Source organism: Crinia signifera, chromosome 4 (genome assembly GCF_055691185.1).
Source record: "Crinia signifera chromosome 4, ASM5569118v1, whole genome shotgun sequence".
NCBI classification, from domain to species: domain Eukaryota; kingdom Metazoa; phylum Chordata; class Amphibia; order Anura; family Myobatrachidae; genus Crinia; species Crinia signifera.
In genome coordinates, this window is record NC_139220.1 from 143,330,788 (window position 1) to 143,349,383 (window position 18,596).

At 44.1% G+C, this 18,596-nt stretch overlaps 1 protein-coding gene across 1 annotated transcript in view; it reads right to left on the reverse strand.

Moving 5' to 3' along the window:
• The window catches only part of ARID2 (AT-rich interaction domain 2), an 89,991-nt gene extending 72,944 nt beyond the window's left edge, over positions 1-17,047 (reverse strand). The window contains exons 1-3 of the mRNA XM_083182655.1: positions 16,209-17,047; positions 15,091-15,184; positions 12,652-12,749 (exon numbers count right to left, since the gene is read on the reverse strand). Of these exons, the coding sequence (XP_083038781.1) occupies positions 12,652-12,749; positions 15,091-15,184; positions 16,209-16,300 (284 nt within the window). The 5' untranslated portion in view covers positions 16,301-17,047. The remainder of the gene's footprint in view (positions 1-12,651; positions 12,750-15,090; positions 15,185-16,208) is intronic.
• Positions 17,048-18,596: the final 1,549 nt, after the last annotated feature.

Consider the following 18,596-nt stretch of genomic DNA (forward strand, 5'->3'; position numbering starts at 1 on the left):
CGTACGGTCAGGGAGCCGCGCCGCACTCAGAATTTTATAATGGCAGGGATGGCCACAGCCCGGCAGCCGTCCCTTCCAGTGGGGGGATCCGGCTGCAGCCGTGCGGCCGGGCCGTGGCCGTCCCGTGTGAATGGACACAATAGTGTCCATTCACAACTGCTGAGTGCGGCACGGCTCCCTGGCCGTACGGGATTTCACCGTGCGGCAGGAACCGTACTGTGTGAAACAGCCCTCAATGTCTGTCTGTTATTACTTCAATATTTTAAGAGATTTTTTTTTTTTTTTTTTAAACACTGTTCGTAACCTGCACTTTTTTTTGAAAATATGTTTATTGAAGATTTTTTCATATTAAACATGAAAATAAACAATGTTGAGCATAACGGGTACAGTAACTGCGTTTGAACCTGCATTTTACTGCGCGCAATGTGAAAGTGCAGTTTGGCTTCACAAACGGGTCAGTTCTTGCAGCTCGTGAAGCTGTGAGCAGAAATGGCTCTGACGGGAGATTCCATTTTGTTGGCAGCCCGTTAAAAGAATATAAATCGTAGTGTCATAATTGGTATTGGAATTTCTGGTCAGTTGGGTTCGCAGCGGTCAAGAAATTTGCTGCCTGTGTTCATTATTAAAAGGTATAAAAGTGACGTTCCTGCTAGGACCTGGGTTTAAATTAGGAATAGAGAAATAATTACCAGAAAATAAGTAAAAAATATATTATTCTCTTTTTGTGCTACACAGGAACTGCCAGAGGTAATGTCTGTGGCAATCAAATTCACGCTCTATTCTCTACCCTCACTCTATTAAATAACTTACAGAAAATATAGTTTTCAGTGCTCCATATGGTAATATACTAGTAAGCCCGCTCAAGGCAAACGCTTTGAAAGTTAGTCTGCTACCTTCTGTGTTTGTGCATGTGTGAGAGAGAGAGATGTACTTTCACGCTCTGCCAGCAGATGGCAGTGTTTCAGAGATTAACGGACACTAAACACAATATACATATAGGTGTTGTTCCTGCACCTTGACAAAGGGGCTAGTCCCCCAAACGTTGGAGAATATACACGCTTTTTGAAAAACCCATTGAGTGCCGCTGTCTGTTTGTACTTAGTAGCTTTGAAAGCTAGTCAGCTACCTTGTGATTGCCACTGGGTTTCTGTACGTGTGAAAGAGAAAGATGTACTGTTCACTGGCTGCCAGCAGATGGCAGTGTTTCAGGTTAGGATAAATGTTAAAAGGAATAAGAAAGTATGTAGGTACTTGTTTCCTAGAACGGTGCCCATGATTTCCATCGTATGGGCTCCTAAAAATCTCATCGCATCGCATCCCATCCCCCTGGAATATTGCGGCATGCGATGCAATTTGTTTTGAATTGTACAAGCACACATGTCATGAGATGTGATGGGTGCTTACGCCATCCCAAAGCGTGGCGAGCGAAGCAAGCCCCGCATGGGGCAGCGGTACACGTCCTCCGACCTTTTCATACCCCCACTATCCACGTCGGCATGGAGTTGATTATAGATAGTGTGGCGAGAGCAGCGAGCCCGAAGCGTGGCGAGCAAAGCTAGCCCCGCGAGGGGACGCGGAATACGAGCCCGAAGCGTGGCGAGCGGACACTGATTAATTTACATGTATTACGCGTCCCCTCGCGGGGCTTGCGCGCTTCAGGCTCGTATACCGCGTCCGCTCACCACACTATCTAAACTCAACCCCACGCCGACGTGGATAGTGGGGGTATGAAAAGGTCGGAGGACACGTACCACTGTGCTCGCCACGCTTTGGGATGGCGTGGATACTGGGGGTTACATCTCATTGTAAGCACCCATCACATCTCATGGCATGGGTGCTTGTACAATTAAAAATCGCATCGCATCCCATTTGCTGGCATGCGATATTTAATTGTACAAGCATCGCACCCCACTAAATAAGGTACCCGATGCCATGCGATGGGCGCCGTGCTAGGAAACTAGCACCGTATGTAGTGTTTCATTCTAGCACCTTTCAAAATCCATACAGATAATCATTCATTCCAGGGGTGTCCCTCGTATTCAATTTGTCCAGTGTTTTCGTCTAGAAGAAAAAAACTGGACTAATTGAATACTATTTTCACCCTACTGTATTTAATTGCAAGCGTTTCCAACTATTTTTTAGTAATTTTTTTTCCCCTATGCATTTTCACCTTTTTTGAAAGGTAAAAAGGCATTTGTGAAAAATGACAAACAAAACTAGCGAAAACGGACGCAATTTTGCCCAAAAATGATCGAAAACATGTGGAGCAGCAGCTAATACGCCAAAGTGATTTTTGCCAGTGCTGGATTTTTCGTCTAAGTGGAAAAATCGTCACTTTAATTGAATAGGGCAAATCGACTAAAAGTGACAATATTTCACCCAGGCAAAAAAAACAAGCACCAATTAAATAGCCCCTTAAGCATGCTTCCTTCTTTTCTAGCTATCAAATCTGCATGTATATTTAAAAAAAATAATAATAATTAAATGGATTTTGCTATACAGCTTAACGATGCACCAATAATGGAATCCAGTATTAGCCACATTCATTTAAATAATGGATACGTAGGTAATCAGTATTGAGCAAATCACCTTTAAAGCCTGACTATGCACACATTTTTGTCAGGATGGCACAAGCGGAAATGATGGGCAACCATGGTACTCACACCGTCACCATAACAACGGAATAGCTGTCATTCCTTTTGGGCAACCAAAAAATTAATAAATAAATTGAGGGTACTCTTTACTTAGAACGGCGCCCACGATTTTGATCGTGAGCATCGTTAGTAAAAAATCTCGGGCATCTCGGGCATTGAATGCACTAAAAAATAGGGTGCGATGCGACCGACGCGATGCCCGCGATTTCCCATAGGGAACAATGTTAAATGTCTCAATTGACCCGATTTTCCTGTTCAATGCCTCAATTGACCCGATTTTTCCATAGGAAACAATGTTAAATGGCCCACAGAGGCCAAATAGGCACCCTGAAGTGTGAAATGGCCCCCAGAATTGTTAACGCCACCCCACGATCAACGCGAACCCGAAGCGTGGCGAGCGCAGCGAGCCCGCGAGGGGCGGCGGTACGTGTCCTACGACCTTTTCATACCCCCACTATCCACGTCGGCGTGGAGTTGAGAATAGAATGTGTGGCGAGCGCAGCGAGCCCAAAGCGTGGCGAGCGTAGCGAGCCCCGCGAGGGGACGCGGACAGCTGTGAAGCCCGCGAGGGGACGCGGATACCTGTGAAGGTATCCGCGTCCCCTCGCTGCGCTCGCCACACTTTCTGTTCTCAACTCCACGCGGACGTGGATAGTGGGGGTATGAAAAGGTCGTAGGACGCGTACCGCTGCACTCGCCACGCTTCGGGTTGACGTTGATCGTGGGGTGCCGTTAACAATTCGGGTGGCCATTTCACACTTCAGGGTGCCTATTTGGCCTCTGTGGCCCATTTAACATTGTTTCCTATGGAAAAATCGGGTCAATTGAGGCATTAAACAGGAAAATCGGTCAATTGAGACATTTAACATTGTTCCCTATGGGAAATCACGGGCATCTCGTCGGTCGCATCTCACCCGATTTTTTAGTGCATTCAATGCCCGAGATGGCCATGATGGGCGCCCTTCTAAGTAAAGAGTACCAAATTGAGTACACCCCTAATGATTAACTTTTTTGATGAATGCATAAAACTTGAAACACAGAAAAAAAAAGGCATAAGAGAAAATCACAAACTGTAACAATGAAAATATATAAAAAGCAGCAATCTGTAGAGAAGTAATTAGGAAACTAATTTAAGATTGAGTTATTTTAAGAACCCCAAAAATGAAACTATTATTCACACAAACATTGCACACACTATCCTTAATGACATGAACCAGTTTTCAGCCACTCGCTATCAGCAGGTATAGCAAAGAGTGTGTAATAGTGAAAGTTGCACATGAATGGACAAAAGTCTTATTTTTTACTCAACTGGATTCCATAGTAAGGACAGTTCTCTAATCTTAGTAATCGATTATATATTTCACCCACAGTAAATTAGTCATATCCTAATTTTACTGTATGGTTTTAAAGTTGTTTCTCACATTTGGGCAGCCAATTCTACTTTTCCTTCTACAATAAAGGGATTCTTGGTATGTAGATCCTGGTTTACTATTTTCAAAGGCAATGTAGAGAAAAGTTTTGCTACAATGAAGTGTGTAGTGAATGCAGGCCATGATGGTTGCGACTACAGCATTCATTACAACTAATGGGGCATACACAAGGTGCAATATGAACTACCGATAGATATTACATAGTTCATATTGGTAGAACACATAGTACACATCGCACTTTGGAGGTCATTCTAGTTGCTTCGCTCCCCCCTCGCATTTGCACATTTATGCACATGTGCAGGCCCTGTTTGCGAATGGTCGCAGTGACTTGCATAGTCACCGGCCCGTTCGCATGAAGCAGTGAGGGCGGTGGGCACAGATTGCACCCATCGGGAGGCCCAGCATTTCTTGGGCGTTCCCATGCAAATGGCACAGTGACGCAGGTGCCCCAGGCAATCAGCTGATATCACCAGATGTTAGCTGCCCGTCCTGTTCACATAGCAGGGCGCCACAAATCTGAGTCACCAGAGAGTGAGTTAGATTTGCGAGTGCTTAAGAAATCATTTGATGGTCAGCGACCATTGATTGATTTCGGCCATTTCACCATGCAAGCCTGGGGCAGGCGCTCGTGTGGGAGGCGTTTAGTTAGCTTTGCGAGTCAACCAGCATGACCTCCCTTGTGTATAAAGCTTGCAATGCCGATATGATCACGCAAGAAAGAAACAGACAGAACTATTTTGACTAGTAAGTGTACAACCTTTAGTATAGTAAATATTGTACATAGCCAAAATCGCACTGTGTGTATGCACCTTATACTATGAAGTCATGCAGTGGTGATATCTTCCCCATCCATCAAAAGTGATCAAATATATCACTATTTTAGGGGTGGGGAATTGTATTATTATACAAGGTGATGAGGTGCACTAAAGAGGCCCATCTAAAAGTGAGCAACCAAACCCAATTAGCAGATTTATTAAGCTCGATGAAGTGATAAAGTGGCTGGTACTTTATCACCTACCAATCAGCTCCTGTCATATTTCAAACCAAGCCTGTAACTTTACAGTTAGGAGATGATTGGCTGATGATAAAGTATCAGCCATTTTTTCACTTCACAGAGCTTAGTAAATCTGCCCCAATGTACTTAATATGTGGCTTGCATTAACAGATACCAGATGGATACAAATGGCACTTGAACAATTCTAGCTTTGCTCTTTAATTCCCTGCATTTCAACTTGCAGAATAAATAGGTTTGGACAGAAGTCTACTGCTGTATACATCAAAGTTTAATTTAGATATACGCTTTATATTTCATTACATCAGGACTGTCCAACTAGTGTCCTAAAGAAATGTGTTTTTGTATCCTTCAGATTCCATGATAACTAACTTGCTGGCATATTTATCCCAATTGAATTTGCCAAAATGTTGGAAAATTGCCAAGCAAACATTTTTATTCATTATAATGACCTGTACTGTTTACCTTATATAGGAAATATAATCTTTTTTTTTTTTTTTACACAAGATTGTTTTAATTAAATTTATATAACAAATGTAAGAGATGCTAGCATTTTTAGCAGAAAAAAATGCATACAAGACAGATGTTTAACCCCTTCACGACATTGCCTTTTAAGGTAATTTTTTTTTTTTTTTTCCTCCTTGCGTTCAAATAAGCGTAACTTTTTTAATTTTCCGGCTATATAGACACATGAGGGCTTTTTTTTTGCGGGACAAGTTGTACTTTGTAATGGTACCATTTACTATACCGTATAATATTCTGGGGAATCAGGAAATAATTCAATGTGGGGTAAAAAAAAAAAAAACGCCATTGCACAATTTTGCGCTGGTTACGGTTTTTTTGGAGTTCATAGTTCGTTTAAAATGATGGGTTATCTTTATTCTATGGGTCGTTACGATTCTGGTGATACCAAACTTATATAGTTTTCGTTATGTTTTACCACTAAAAAAAAAAATCGCAACTTTTACGGTTTTTCTAATTTGCGTTGCATCGCCATGTTCTGCGGCTTATAACTTTTTTATTTTTCCACCTACGGACCTGGGTGAGGGCTCATTTTTTGCAGGCTGAAGTGTACTTTTTAATTAATACCATTATGGGATATGGGCGACTTTCTGATCTCTTTTAGTTATTTTTTTTTGGGTACGCGATGCGACCAAAAAACGTAGTTTTGGCGTTGGGGATTATTTTCCGTTTACGCCTTTAACCGTGCGGGATAACTAATGTTATATTTTAATAGCTCGGACTTTTAGGAACGCGGCGATACCAAATATGTTTATTTTTTTTATTTTTTATTTATTTTTATTTGGGAAATGGGTAAAGGGGGGTGATTTGAACTTTTAATATTTTTTTATTTGTTTTTTATTTTTAAACTTTTTTTTTTTTTTTTTTTTTTACTTTTACTACAAGGCCCCCTAGTGTACTTGACCACTAGGGGGCGCGATCGCCTGTACTAGGTTCAGCCATAGAGCTCTATGGCTGAACGTAGTGATTTTATGCACTTCCTATTACATCCTGCCTGAGGCAGGATGTAATAGGTATGCATACACGGCCAGCACAGGGGTCTACATTAGACCCCTGGCTACCATGGCAACCGATCGGCACCCTCCGATCTCGCTGCGGGGGGCCCCGATCGGCGCCGGAGGGGGGCGCCCCCCCTCCGATCAGCTATTTAAGCACTGCGGGCGCTTTGCCCGCGGTGCTTAAAGGGTTAAACGGCCACGATCGGCGAACTCGCCGCTCGTGGCCGTGAGAGCAGGGACCTGGCTGTAATATACAGCCATTACCTGCTCTCTTTCAAGCCAGCTCACTCCGTGAGCTGGCTTGATTCCCCCGCAACCGACATATGACGTATATATACGTCATATGTCGTGAAGGGGTTAAGAGACTGCACACACAATCAGTATTGAAATAAAATAAGCATTTCCAGAACGCACAAAACAATGTTAGCAACTGCCGGGTGCAATGAGATGCACACTCCCACACAGCTCAAAAAGTATGTGATGCACATACTTTTTGTACTAGATTGCATCTCATTGTATTGCAAAACATATGCGATGCGATCTAGTCCAAATTGCATACAATAATTCTAATGTGTATGGGCACCTAAATTTACATTCCACTATAATATGGGAAAAGGCAGGTTTCTGTATGTATACCTTCCCAGACCAATCTTTACAAGTGGGTATTTTATGAAAAGCAATTAAAGATTGCAACCTCACTTTTGATGCAAGGTAAAATCACAGGTCTGGGTCAACGTAGGGTCTTGTGTCTGGTAACAGTTTCACATGGTTCCTGTCACCGAAGCTGAAGTATATGTTTTTAATGCACAGAGAGGAAAATCCCTTGACGTGACACCCTTTCACCAAATGGCAAGATAGGCAAGAGCCATCTCTATTAGCCTGTACCAATTATTTGATAAATATACATATTAAATTGTTATTTCTAGGGGAAAATAGGCAATTTAAAATTGTTGTAAATTAAAGACTATGCCCTTTGTGTGCCTTTAACTGTTGGTAGGATTTCAAATGTTATTTTTAAATAATTTTCTTTGTAAATTGAGCAAAAAACATATTTATATTTCTTGGGGAAAAAAACATATTTATAAAACATATCTATGCCAATATACTACCAAAGGGCCTAATTCAGAATGGAAGGATAATCAGACAACTTGCAGTGGAAAGCAAGCAGAATGCTGCTGCCCAGACAGAAAGAAAAGACACCTGTAAAAGGCATCGTAAAAAGCCATCGTTCGCAAAAACTGTAGTTTTTTTCTATCTGCGACAGTCTAGCCGTCCAATAATCTGCTCAGGAATCAGTCCTTTCTGACATCAGAGACCCACCCGAAAAAAATGCACGGGCATGAGTGTGTTTTCAAAAACACACCAAGAAAATGCCATGTTTCCACCCCTAAACACTTCATGTCAAACAAACTTGTGGCTGCTCTGTGACATATTTTCTCTTTGCTATTTGGACCCACGTAAGCGATGCGGAGTCATTCGATGATCAGACAATTTGCCAATCCTCTGATTGGTACCATACTGAATTAGTCCCATAACTAAGAACACAAACATACTAGGTTTAATTTTTTTTGTAAAAATTATGAGAGGAATACCACACACAAAAAAAGAGAGAACTAAATACAAATGCCAAACAGATAGAGCAATTGTGGGAATCAAATCCTTGAACTCGCTACTCAGGGGAAGTAAAAAGGTAATAATTGCAATATTGTGCTGTCCAAGTATGTAATGTTGCAAGAGATTAAATTATACACGATTAAAATAATTTGGGTAAAATAAGCATAGCATAAAACAAATGTATTTTATACTAGCTCCTTTAAATCATTACCTCAAATTAGAAGAATTGGTAATTCATGAAAACAATCTACTGGGTACAGCAGTAGTTAATGTGTTCACAAATATATTCTTGATTTGTAGTTTACACTGACATCAGCACAAGTCTAGTATCATGGAGATATCTTATAGTGTAAAAACTATACTTGGGGAAAAGAAATAAGAAAGAAATAAGAAAGTTCAACAGCTAACCTTATTGAGAATTCAAAGCTCTATCAGGCAGTCACTTCCTACGCTGCTATAGTAAGAATTCACGTGTGTAGTTAATCTAGGACAGCCAATAGCAAGAATGCATCAGCAATCAAAGCTCATCTAGACTGGAACGCAAGCTGTGTAGAAAACAAACCCTAGTATATATGACAGGATCAGAATGTACTTATGTGTGCTATCCACCACTGTGGGAAAGGGGGCTTTAGGAATCTTTCACCAAGCAATAAAACAAAATGAAAAAAAAAAATGTAGTATGACAGCAAAATACGGTACTTGTTTCCTAGAACGGCGCCCATCGCATGTACATCGCATGCCATTATATTGCAATGTCCGCGATTTTACATAGAAATGCATGGTAAAATGTAAATCGCGTCAGTCGCATCGCATGCGGCCAAAAAAAATCGCATGCAATGCGACCGACGCGATTACCGATATTACATAGGGAACAATGTTAAATGGCCCAATTGACCCGATTTCACATAGGGAACAATGTTAAATGGCCCACAGACCCCAAATAGCCACCCTGAAGTGTGAAATGGCCCCCCCAATTGTTAACGCCACCCCACGATCAACGTCAACCCGAAGCGTGGCGAGCGGCGGCGGTACGCGTCCTCCGACCTTGTCATGCCCCCACTATCCACGTCGGCGTGGAGATGAGAATAGAAAGTGTGGCAAGCGCAGCGAGCCACCGAGCCCGAAGCGTGGCGAGCCCCGCGAGGGGACGCGGATACCTGTGAAGCCCGCGAGGGGACGCGTATAGCTGTGAAAGTATCCGCGTCCCCTCGCCACACTTTCTATTCTCAACTCCACGCCGACGTGGATAGTGGGGGTATGAAAAGGTCGGAGGACGCGTACCGCTGCACTCGCCACGCTTTGGGTTGACGTTGATCGTGGGGTGGCGTTAACAATTGGGGGGCCATTTCACACTTCAGGGTGGGTATTTGGGGTCTGTGGGCCATTTAACATTGTTCCCTATGTGAAATCGGGTCAATTGGGCCATTTAACATTGTTACCTATGTATAATCGCGTCGGTCGCATCACATGCGATTTTTTTCCTTGCGATGCCTAAGATCAAAATCGTGGGCGCCGTTCTAGGAAACAAGTACCCAAAATACAGATATTACAAAATACATATCAAGTAACAAAGAAATTTTATTTCTGAAAAAAAAATTATTATTAAAAGGTTTATCATTTATACTGCGATTAGTCTAATGCCATAGCAAAGATATATACTATGTATGCAGCTTCTTTTATTAAAAATATATATAATTCCAAAAATGACAAACTATAACAAATACATATTGATAGCTATTGACTAGTTATTTTCTCGAGTTTACAAACAACCTGAAACACACAATTGCTTTTTCTATGGAAAACTCAACTACATCTACAGAAATTGGTAAACATACACTAACAACAGGTATTAAGGCCCCCTTACACTTGTCAACTTATTGTCTCAACAAATTGAACCTGATTGACTCGAGATTTATCCTATGTGCAGGAGGTTCAATCTCTTCCAATCTCTTGGTTATACTCAATGGCACAGGATTGTGGATTGTGTCCTACACATCAGGCACATAAGATTTTGTCAGACAGCACATCAGATCTCGTCAGATAAATTGACTCAAATTGGATGAAATCTCACAAAATCTCACAAGTGTAAGGGGCCCTTTAAGCCCAGCAGCAAACTAAAGTTACTACAATAAATAAAAAAATGAATAATATAGAGGGAAAAAAAACTAAAAATATAACAGCAAACACGAAAAAAATATAACCTGTACACCATACAATGATGAGCAAATTTCCACTAACAAAACAAAATACATTCATGACCTTATGGAGTTAGGTGTAAATTCCACTACAGTAAGCAAATTAGCACCTACACAAACCATGCTGTGATAAAGATGTACATTTTTTTTTTTTTGCATGCAGCAAACAAATACAAGACTGCTTTATATTGCATGGCTATGTAGCATTCATCTCGCACCCCGAAGTCAAACTATGCCACAAATGTTACATTTAATGGTTATACTTCATGCAATTTTCCTCCAGTTTATGGGCTGAAAACTCTGTAAAACATCAAATCCATGCTGAGAGGACAAACCTCTAATAAAGTACACATTTGATACAGCAATACCTTCCAGAGATGACAAGTTATGTGTTATATAGTGGGAACTACATTAACTCTATTAGAATACATCTACACTTTCAGAAATGTGTTCACAAAAAGGACTTCTCTCTACACCTCCTATATGCAAAGTGGTATTTGCTTCTCTGGAATTCACTCTACTAAAAAGACCTTGGAGGGAAAACTGGCTGCAGAGCAGAATGCAACCTCAGTTGATTTTTTATTTTTTTAAATATAGCTCATCACCAAAACAGACTTTTATATCCCATTAATATTGATGCTTCGACCTGGGTTAATACCAGGTTAACCCGGGACACATTTCCAGTCAAAGTTAATGTGCATGCATATAGTTTTTTGGGGGGGTTTAATACAGTGAACATAAAGTGAAGCCTTTTTTGTTTATTTGGTCCCCATTACTTAGGTCTTCACTGGTATAGCTAAGGTAAATGATATCAAGCCTTACTTCTCATAAGAGCTACATCACATTGCACCAGTCGCATTGCAAGTAATCCCTTGCATCCCCATAAAATTTCAAAAGCATTTAAAAATGAAGGATAATTATGCAGCAGCAGTCAGTCATATTTAAATCTAGGTAAATTGTGATTATTAAAGATCATTTTTTTATCTGGTGGAAATAGAGAAATCGCATAGAGGGAAAACCACTAAACTGTGCAAAGGAATTCATACTTAAAGATAAACATGTCTAAAGGTCCATACACACTAGCCATTAGACTGTACCTCATACATGGTCAAACATTGAGTTGCGTAGTGTAATCAGATTTCTGCATATATAAAAGGACACATCAGCAGCTGAAATTCATTGAGTTGTATGATGCACTTCTATGAGAATGGAAGGACAGACGTTGAAAATAAGCAGCGATCCAGCCAAGCAAGTCCACCACAGGCAGTGCACTAAACCCAAACTTGTTTCATTGACATTATGGTATCGCCATACACCTCAATATATTGGCAATGATTTTGTGCTACTGATGTGCCCATTAGACGCAGGACTCAATAGCCTTTATTCAGATCTGATTGCAGTACAAATTTGTTCTCAAAATGGACAAAATCATGTGCACTGCAGGTGGGGCAGATGTAAGATGTATAGAGAGAGTTAGATTTGTGTGAGTTATTTTGTTTCTGTGCAGGTTAAATACTGGCTGCATTATTTTTACAATGCAATTTAGATTTCAGTTTCAACACACCCCACCCAAATTTAACTATCTATACATGTTGCCTCTGCCCCACCTGCAGTGCACATGGTTTTGCCCATTTTGAGAACAAATTTATACTGCGATCAGATCTGAATAAGGGCCAATGTTTGACCATGCTCCCTCGAGCCCAGCTATCTTACAACTGATGTTGGGAAGCTATGAGGCACAATCTAATGGCCATGAGGGGAAACAGTGGTCTAAGAAGAAAAAAAGAAAAATGTGTGTGTGTGTATATATATATATATATATATATATATATATATATATATATACACACACACACACACATATATATATATACACACACATACATATATATATATATATATATATATATATATATATATATATATATACACACACACATACATACATACAAAGAATAGAAGTGATTTTGATAAACTAATAAAAAAAATTAAAATTCTTCAGTGAAATCTACAGCAACACATATATACGTATAGATAGATAGATAGATAGATAGATAGATAGATAGATAGATAGATAGATAGATAGATAGGAGAGAGAAATATTTTTCTTTTTTATCAATGAAAGGCATTTTAAGTCTTGTAAAATAAACAACCATTTTAGCAATTTATTCACAAAACACTGCAGTATTGGTATTACAGTCTCATAAAGAAAATATTGAAACTTACCGTAAATAATACTGTTTCAAAGCAAAGGCAGCATTGGAGCAACCTCTTGGAAAGTTAAAATCTTCTATTATCTCTCCCCACTGGTTCTTCTCTGAAACCTAAAGTTACATAAAAAAACGAATGCCAAATACTTCCTAAACAGGTTTTTTTTTTCATATTAAAATAATAATGCAGCATATAAACACAATACAACCAAGCGCTTAGTCACATACGGTGCTATGTGTACACAGTACAGATACACTTGCTGCTATGAAATGCAGCAAGTGGTTCCCCATGCTTCCCACGGCACAGGGAGGGAAGCCCTGCGGGGGGAGGGGGCAGCACATAGCCGCTCCATAACACTAATAACCAAAGCCTTGTACTGTACAGCGAATTAAATGCCTTTATGTCATATTTGCATGCAGCCCAATATGGCTATGTACACATACGACGCCTATACTCCTTGTTGTTTCTTCCTAGCTGCCTGTAGACTGGAAAGGGGAGGGAAGATGGGAACCTCCTGTGGCCTCCTCCCACCCCGGGCGCCGGGCACGATTAGCGCTGAGGAAGCTTTGCCCGCTAATTTTAACTTGCACGGAAAAGAGCTGCAGTGAGTGCGGGGCACTCGGAGCCGCATGCTGGGGAGATACGGATGTTTACAGCAGGCTGGTTTGTCACAGGATACCGAGCCAGGCGACAGGCCTGCATCTAGGCCCACAAGTGTCACACTCGCCGGCTACTAGCAATCGCTGCGAACCCCCTAGCTACCAGGCGGCCATAGGGGTCCTAGGCTCTGTCAGCTGGGGGTAGGGAGGGGACCACAAGACACATAAAGGCCCTTCCAGTGTGCCCAACAATAACTCCGGAAATTGGGGTGCGCCACACCCCGGCATAGTTACAGGCAGCAGCATGGGGGGAAAATATGGATTTTACTACATGGTAACATCAGCAGGCTCACCCCTGCACACAGGGTATTAGTATCACAGGCATTATTATGGGTAACATCAGCAGGCTCACCCCTGCACACAGGGTACAAGTGCCACAGGGATTACTATGGGTAACATCAGCAGGCGCACCCCTGCACACAGGGTATTCGTATCACAGGCATTATTATGGGTAAAATCAGCAGGCTCACCCCTGCACACAGGGTACAAGTGTCACAGGGATTACTAGTGTTCATTCTAGCACCCGCTATCTTTAAAAACCCATGCAGTTCCTCTTCCCTGCCTGGGGTCTGCTGTAGTGCTTCTAGCACAATATGGTCTGTATATCAGCACTGATATGCAAACCAGAACTATACTAGAAACACCTCAGCAGACAGCAACACCCCAGGCAGGGAACAGGAACTGCAAGGGTTTTTAAAGATAGCGGGTGCTAGAATGAACACCAGATTACTATGGGTAACATCAGCAGGCTCACCCCTGCACACGGTACAAGTGCCACAGGGATTACTATGGGTAACATCAGCAGGGTCACCCCTGCACACAGGGTATTAGTACCACAGGGATTATTATGGGTAACATCCACAGGCTCACCCCTGCACACAGGGTACAAGTGCCACAGGGATTACTATGGGTAACATCAGCAGGCTCACCCCTGCACACAGGGTATTAGTACCACAGGGATTATTATGGGTATCATCAGCAGGCTCACCCCTAAACACAGGGTACAAGTGCCACATGGATTACTATAGGTAACATCAGCAGGCTTACCCCTGCCCAAAGAGTACTAGTGCTCCATGGATAACATCCACAGGCTCACCGCTGCACATATGGTATTAGTGCCACAGCGATTAACAAGGGAAACATCTGCAGACTCAAATGCACACAGGGTGTTATAGTGTGTACACACGGTGCGATATGGCTTCCGATGTTGCTGATATAGTGAACATCGGAAGCCATATCGCATGCTGATTGTGTGTTTTTTTTCCGATGCGCGCTCCCATGTGAGCGAAAATTGGCAGCCAAAACTATATAGTGCAGATCTGCACTATATAGTCAAAATTGTGCCACTCCATGCTATGCGAGTCCCGATACGATCTGATCATATCGGGACTCGCATAGCATGGCATATTTTATTTATTTATTAACAGTTTCTTATATAGCGCACACATATTCCGCAGCGCTTTACAGAGCATAGTTGAACATTCACACCGTGTGTACACACCATAAGTGCTAGAAGTTTTATTATGGGTAATATTCGCTAGCTCACCCTTGCACACAGGGTATTAGTCCCACAGGGATTAACAAGGGAAACATCTGCAGACAGGGTATTAGTGCTAGAAGTTTTATTATGGGTAATATTCACTGGTTCACCCTTGCACACAGGGTATTAGTGCCTCAGGGATTACTATGGGTAACATTTGCAGGTTTACCCCTGCACACAGGGTATTAGTGCTACAGGGATTAATTACTATGGGTAACATCAGCAGGGTATTAAAAACAACAGATGTTTCCTCACCTTGGCAAATCCTCCCAAAGTTGTGACTCTGGTGTAGAGAGTGTGAAGGTCCAGCTCTCTGCCACCCACCGCAGGGATCTTCCTGAAACGGGACCTGCAGAGACACCGGGTAGGATGACGGCATCAGGACTGTCACAGAGCAGGACATACTACTACACTGATACAGTACATGCATTTGCTGTCTGGGCCTCCTCTTGTTTATCCAGCCATGTGGCAAGATTAAGGCCACCAGGTCTACAGTACCAAGAACTAGAGCAACATCACAGCTGGCAGATGTAAAAGGTTTTCAAAATGAATATAAAAGGGCAATTGGTTTATATGACAATAAACACTACATCTAAAATGTATAAAATCTCCTGTGTGAGATGCCAAGTAACAAGTGTAACTCTAGTGTCTGGCAATGGTCTGTTCTCTACTATAAAGTAACCTGGATTTCAAAACAAGGCTAATGGACTACAGATGTTGTACTGTATGCTGTGTAACCTGTGCTGTCATGCTTGTGTTGCTGTAAATATTGGACTCTTGCAGCATTAATTGATCATATAGCTAGCTATACACACACACACACACACACACACACACAGATCTCACTATTCAGATTGTGAGCACCTGACCGGTGAAGGAACACTGAGGATCGTGCATTGCTCATGTGAGAAAACCAATAGCAGTCGGAGTAATAACAGTGGGGCAATTATAAAAGTTGTGCTGTGTGCCTAGGCCCTCTCCTAGTGCTTATCACAAAGCATGGACGAGGCAGCATCCTCTGCACACTGACTATAGCCCCCAATGTGACCCCCACACTGTACCATGAAGCACAACGTTCACTAGGGAGCCGGGCAGAGGGACTTCCCCCAGCACAAGCCCCGGTGTGACTCCCATCCATATATAAACAAGGTGTCAGCCACTTCCAGGCGCACACATTCTCCTCTCCCCGGTTGCTAGCACTGTGGGGAATGAGACACAGGTAGGGCCACCCGTGACCCAGACACCCGGCTATCCCCCGTGCATGTGCGGGATCTCCCTCCACATAACACACATACACAGGACGGTGAGGTCCATCTCCCCCCTCCCCCCATGTGATGATATACTCAGTCCCGCTGCCTGTGCAGCACTCTCACCCTCTGCTCTCATGGAACTGCCGCAGCTCATCCAGGAACGCCAGCCCCTTCCTCCGGTGATCGGGCTCCGTTTTTACCGTCGAGTTAGACATCGTACGATGCGGCCGCAGGAGACCGGGCAGCCCCGGGTGTCCTCAGATACCCGGCTGGTGGGGTCGGTCTGCAGGGAGCGCTGCTGGGAGTTGCTGCTGCAGGAGGCCGGCGGCTCCGGGCGAGGGGGTGGCGGCCTCCCGCTCCTCAGCTCTCAGGAGAGGAGGGAGCCGGCGGTGGCCCCGATCCCGCTCATGGACCGCACAGGAGGCGCTGGCAGGAGCCGGGACAGGAGGGGGGGGACACGGGGAAAGTTCAGGCCGCGGGCAGAGGGGGGAGATCACGACGAGGAGTGTGAGGCGGAGTGTCGGCCCGAGCGCTTTCCGGGCTCCCGGCTCTCGCAGCCCCCTCTCCTCAGCACCGGCGCCCGGCCGATTCCTGCCTGACACGGATCATGTTCTGCCGGGCCGCTGCGGGCTCCCTGAGTCTCCCTTTGTGTTGGTGCCTTATGCCGGCGGTTGGTCTCCGGGTGCGCTGCTGCCCGCGGCCCCCTCCGCTCTCCCCTCGGTGATCCCTCTCTCATGTACCCGCGCACAGGCGCCGGGGCTCAGCGGCCGCGGAATCGAGCGCTCCTCGCTCTGCCTCACAGACAAAAAGACCTAAGGCCGCGGCGGCCACTGCTGCTCCTGCTGCTGGTGCTGGTGAGGGGGACAGAAAGCGCAGAACAGCGACCCCTTAGCGCCGGCCGCTGGTACTGCAAGCCGGGCCTTGCACCTCACACCGAGCGCGCGTCCACGCCGGTTGCACGCTCCCGCGGCGGTGGAGACGGAGGGCTGCGACGGCGTGCCCGCGCGCGGGGTCTACAACAGCGGCGGCACGTGGCCGCGCCTCACTCGAGGTCTGCAGCGCGCACGCGGCGGGGGAACAATAGGAGAGAAGCGGGGCTACTGAGCGAGCTCAGGGGAGGTGTGCAAAGTGACGACAGCACTAGAGGACGAACGAGGCAGAAACAACATGAAAGCGACCGTTGGGACGAGCTTAGGGAGCGTGGTAAAAGAGCGAGCTGACCCAGAGCTTTTTTTTTTTTTTTTTTTCTCACTCTCTCTTTTGAATGCAATCGCAGACGTCACGGGGCGCTGTGTGTCCTCCAGTCTCCGAGCCTCCCGGATCATGGAGTGTTCCGGGGGAGCCGCGGCAGCAGGTACCGTGTCAGCATAATGCTGCATGGCACCTTCCTGTTATCTGCTGTAGATCTACTGCCATGTAAGAGATCCAGTTTAAACATTGTGAATGGTTCCATGTACATAACAGGGCAATAAAGGATATTCTTAATGTAGCTTATAGCAGTATTCAAAATAGTTAATCTATCTGTTGTTGGCTTATTTTATCGCCACAGTGTATAACCATCTTTAAACTACCCTATGCCCATGATTATATATGATTATGCACATGGTCATATACACCAACAATGCTGAACACTCTGCCACTGGCGCATCCACGGTTGCATGTGCACCACTCTGTCAAACAGGTGAATTCACATGCATCACAGCAACAATATATATATATATATATATATTTTACTATACTTGCCGACTTTTGCTGGCTGCCTACCGGGAGAGGGCAGCCAGCTCTGTTATATAGGGGGACGGGGCTATCGTCGGGAGCTAAAAAGAGGCAGATTGGGGGCGGAGCCACAGACGGGCTTTCCTGTTGGGGGCGTGCCTACAGTGATCGCGTCATTTTGGCCACGCCGTGCAATGCCGGTATTTCAGGCATTGCACGGCGGGGGGCGTCATTTTACTCACGGACCCCCCCCCCCCTGCCGAGGGGCGGATCGCGGGAGATTGGGGTTAATGCGGGAGGGTTGCCTCCCTTTCCGGGGGGCCGAGAGGGGGACCCGATTTCCGGGACCCTCCCGGCCATTCCGGGAGGGTAGGCAACCCTGTATTTTACACAGTAATAGGGGTATGCATTATATAAATGGTCAATTAAATCCTTGTCATGATCTTGACAATTTACATCTCATCTAGGGAGGCAAATCGCAGGATGGGGATTGGTGGGGTCCCTGGATTAAGCCCAAAATTGCTGGGATTTCGGTATCAGTTTGTGAATGGCCAAATAACTTATTTATGCCTGGCAACACTGAGCAATAGCAGTACCCATATCAGATACTGCCAGCAATCTAGCTTGATTTTATACCGCTTTCACACTGCCAAAACGTTTAAAAAAAACGGTATTTTTAAACGGTATTCAAAACAGGTCTGAGCCTTCACATTGCAGTAGATTACCGTTTTAAATACCGTTTAAGTACCATTCACATCAATCAACCCGTTTAATCCTCTGAACACATTTCAAGGC